Below are 1113 nucleotides of genomic sequence, written 5' to 3'. Positions count from 1 at the left end.
TGTGTGTGTGTGTGTGTGTGTGTGTGTGTGTGTGTGTGTGTGTGTGATTGTGTGTGTGTGTATACGTATGAATGCATATTTATGTTTATGCACACATACAAGCTCATATATGTTGATAACTAGAATATACAATTGAAAATATTTCACTAAACATGTCGAATATAAATAAACAGAATTTCACTTACTGTCACCGCTGTAGCAATAAACACCAGCAACATGTGTATTTGTGCAGGATGTAACATTTCCCCAGCCAACATGTTGACATTCGTCTAGCTTTGATTCATTACCTGTACAGTTAACATCACTCGTCCAGTAAGGTCCCCCGTCGCTATGAGGTGACCACTCGGCTTTGTAGTCATGGTAAGCCATTCCCATAGAATAACCAAGCATCTTACATACAACTTTTGCATCCTTGTCATCCCAGTTATCACTGCAAATGTAACCATTAATACTCATATATGTTATAGAGATTCTTCCAGAGTGATTCGTTCGTCCTTCTATGCGAAGTTTATAATCTAAGGGAAAAGAACAAAAAAAAAAAAATAACATAAGTTACAAAAGTATAAAGGAAGGTGTTTTATAACTGGAAATATTATCATTTGTTTAAATTGAAGAATGTTGTATAGTTAATAGGGTTTAGTGTATTTCACTTTGTAAGTCTCTCACAAATCAGATGCCTTGGGTTTCAATAAAGTAAAGGGAAGCTTATATTAGGGATTAATAACGTCTTCTAGTTGTTTGTGGTGTAGTGTGAATTGCCTTTAATATATTTATCCAAATACATGGCATTGCCTCAGTTGAGTTATTTCTCTTGGTACTTATTTTTAGTGAAGCAAATTATGCAGCACAACAAATTATTCGCAACTCTTTCTCTTTATGTAAAAAGTTTTGTCAACCGATCAAGCAAACACACTTTCCATCACCTAAACACAAAAATGAATTATGAGAAATAAATTCATAATCTCTTGAAATTACTTTCCAATTTCTTTGAGAATCCCGTAGGTTTTTGATTTCTTTATCTAAGAAGGGAAATGATAACTAATGTACATACATACATACATACATGTGTGTGTATATATATGTGCATATATATATATATGTATATATATATAT

General features: G+C 32.8%; 1 protein-coding gene across 2 annotated transcripts in view; it reads right to left on the bottom strand.

The window, feature by feature from the left end:
• Positions 1–1113, bottom strand: part of LOC106872843 (deleted in malignant brain tumors 1 protein) — a 257237-nt gene that overhangs the window by 36896 nt on the left and 219228 nt on the right. For both annotated transcript variants that reach the window (XM_014919977.2, XM_052973204.1), the window contains exon 22: positions 186–515. In XM_014919977.2, the coding sequence (XP_014775463.1) occupies positions 186–515 (330 nt within the window). The remainder of the gene's footprint in view (positions 1–185; positions 516–1113) is intronic.

The sequence above is a fragment of the Octopus bimaculoides genome, chromosome 15 (genome assembly GCF_001194135.2).
Source record: "Octopus bimaculoides isolate UCB-OBI-ISO-001 chromosome 15, ASM119413v2, whole genome shotgun sequence".
Taxonomy (NCBI): Eukaryota; Metazoa; Mollusca; class Cephalopoda; order Octopoda; family Octopodidae; genus Octopus; species Octopus bimaculoides.
This window is presented reverse-complemented; position numbering and strand designations above follow the sequence as displayed.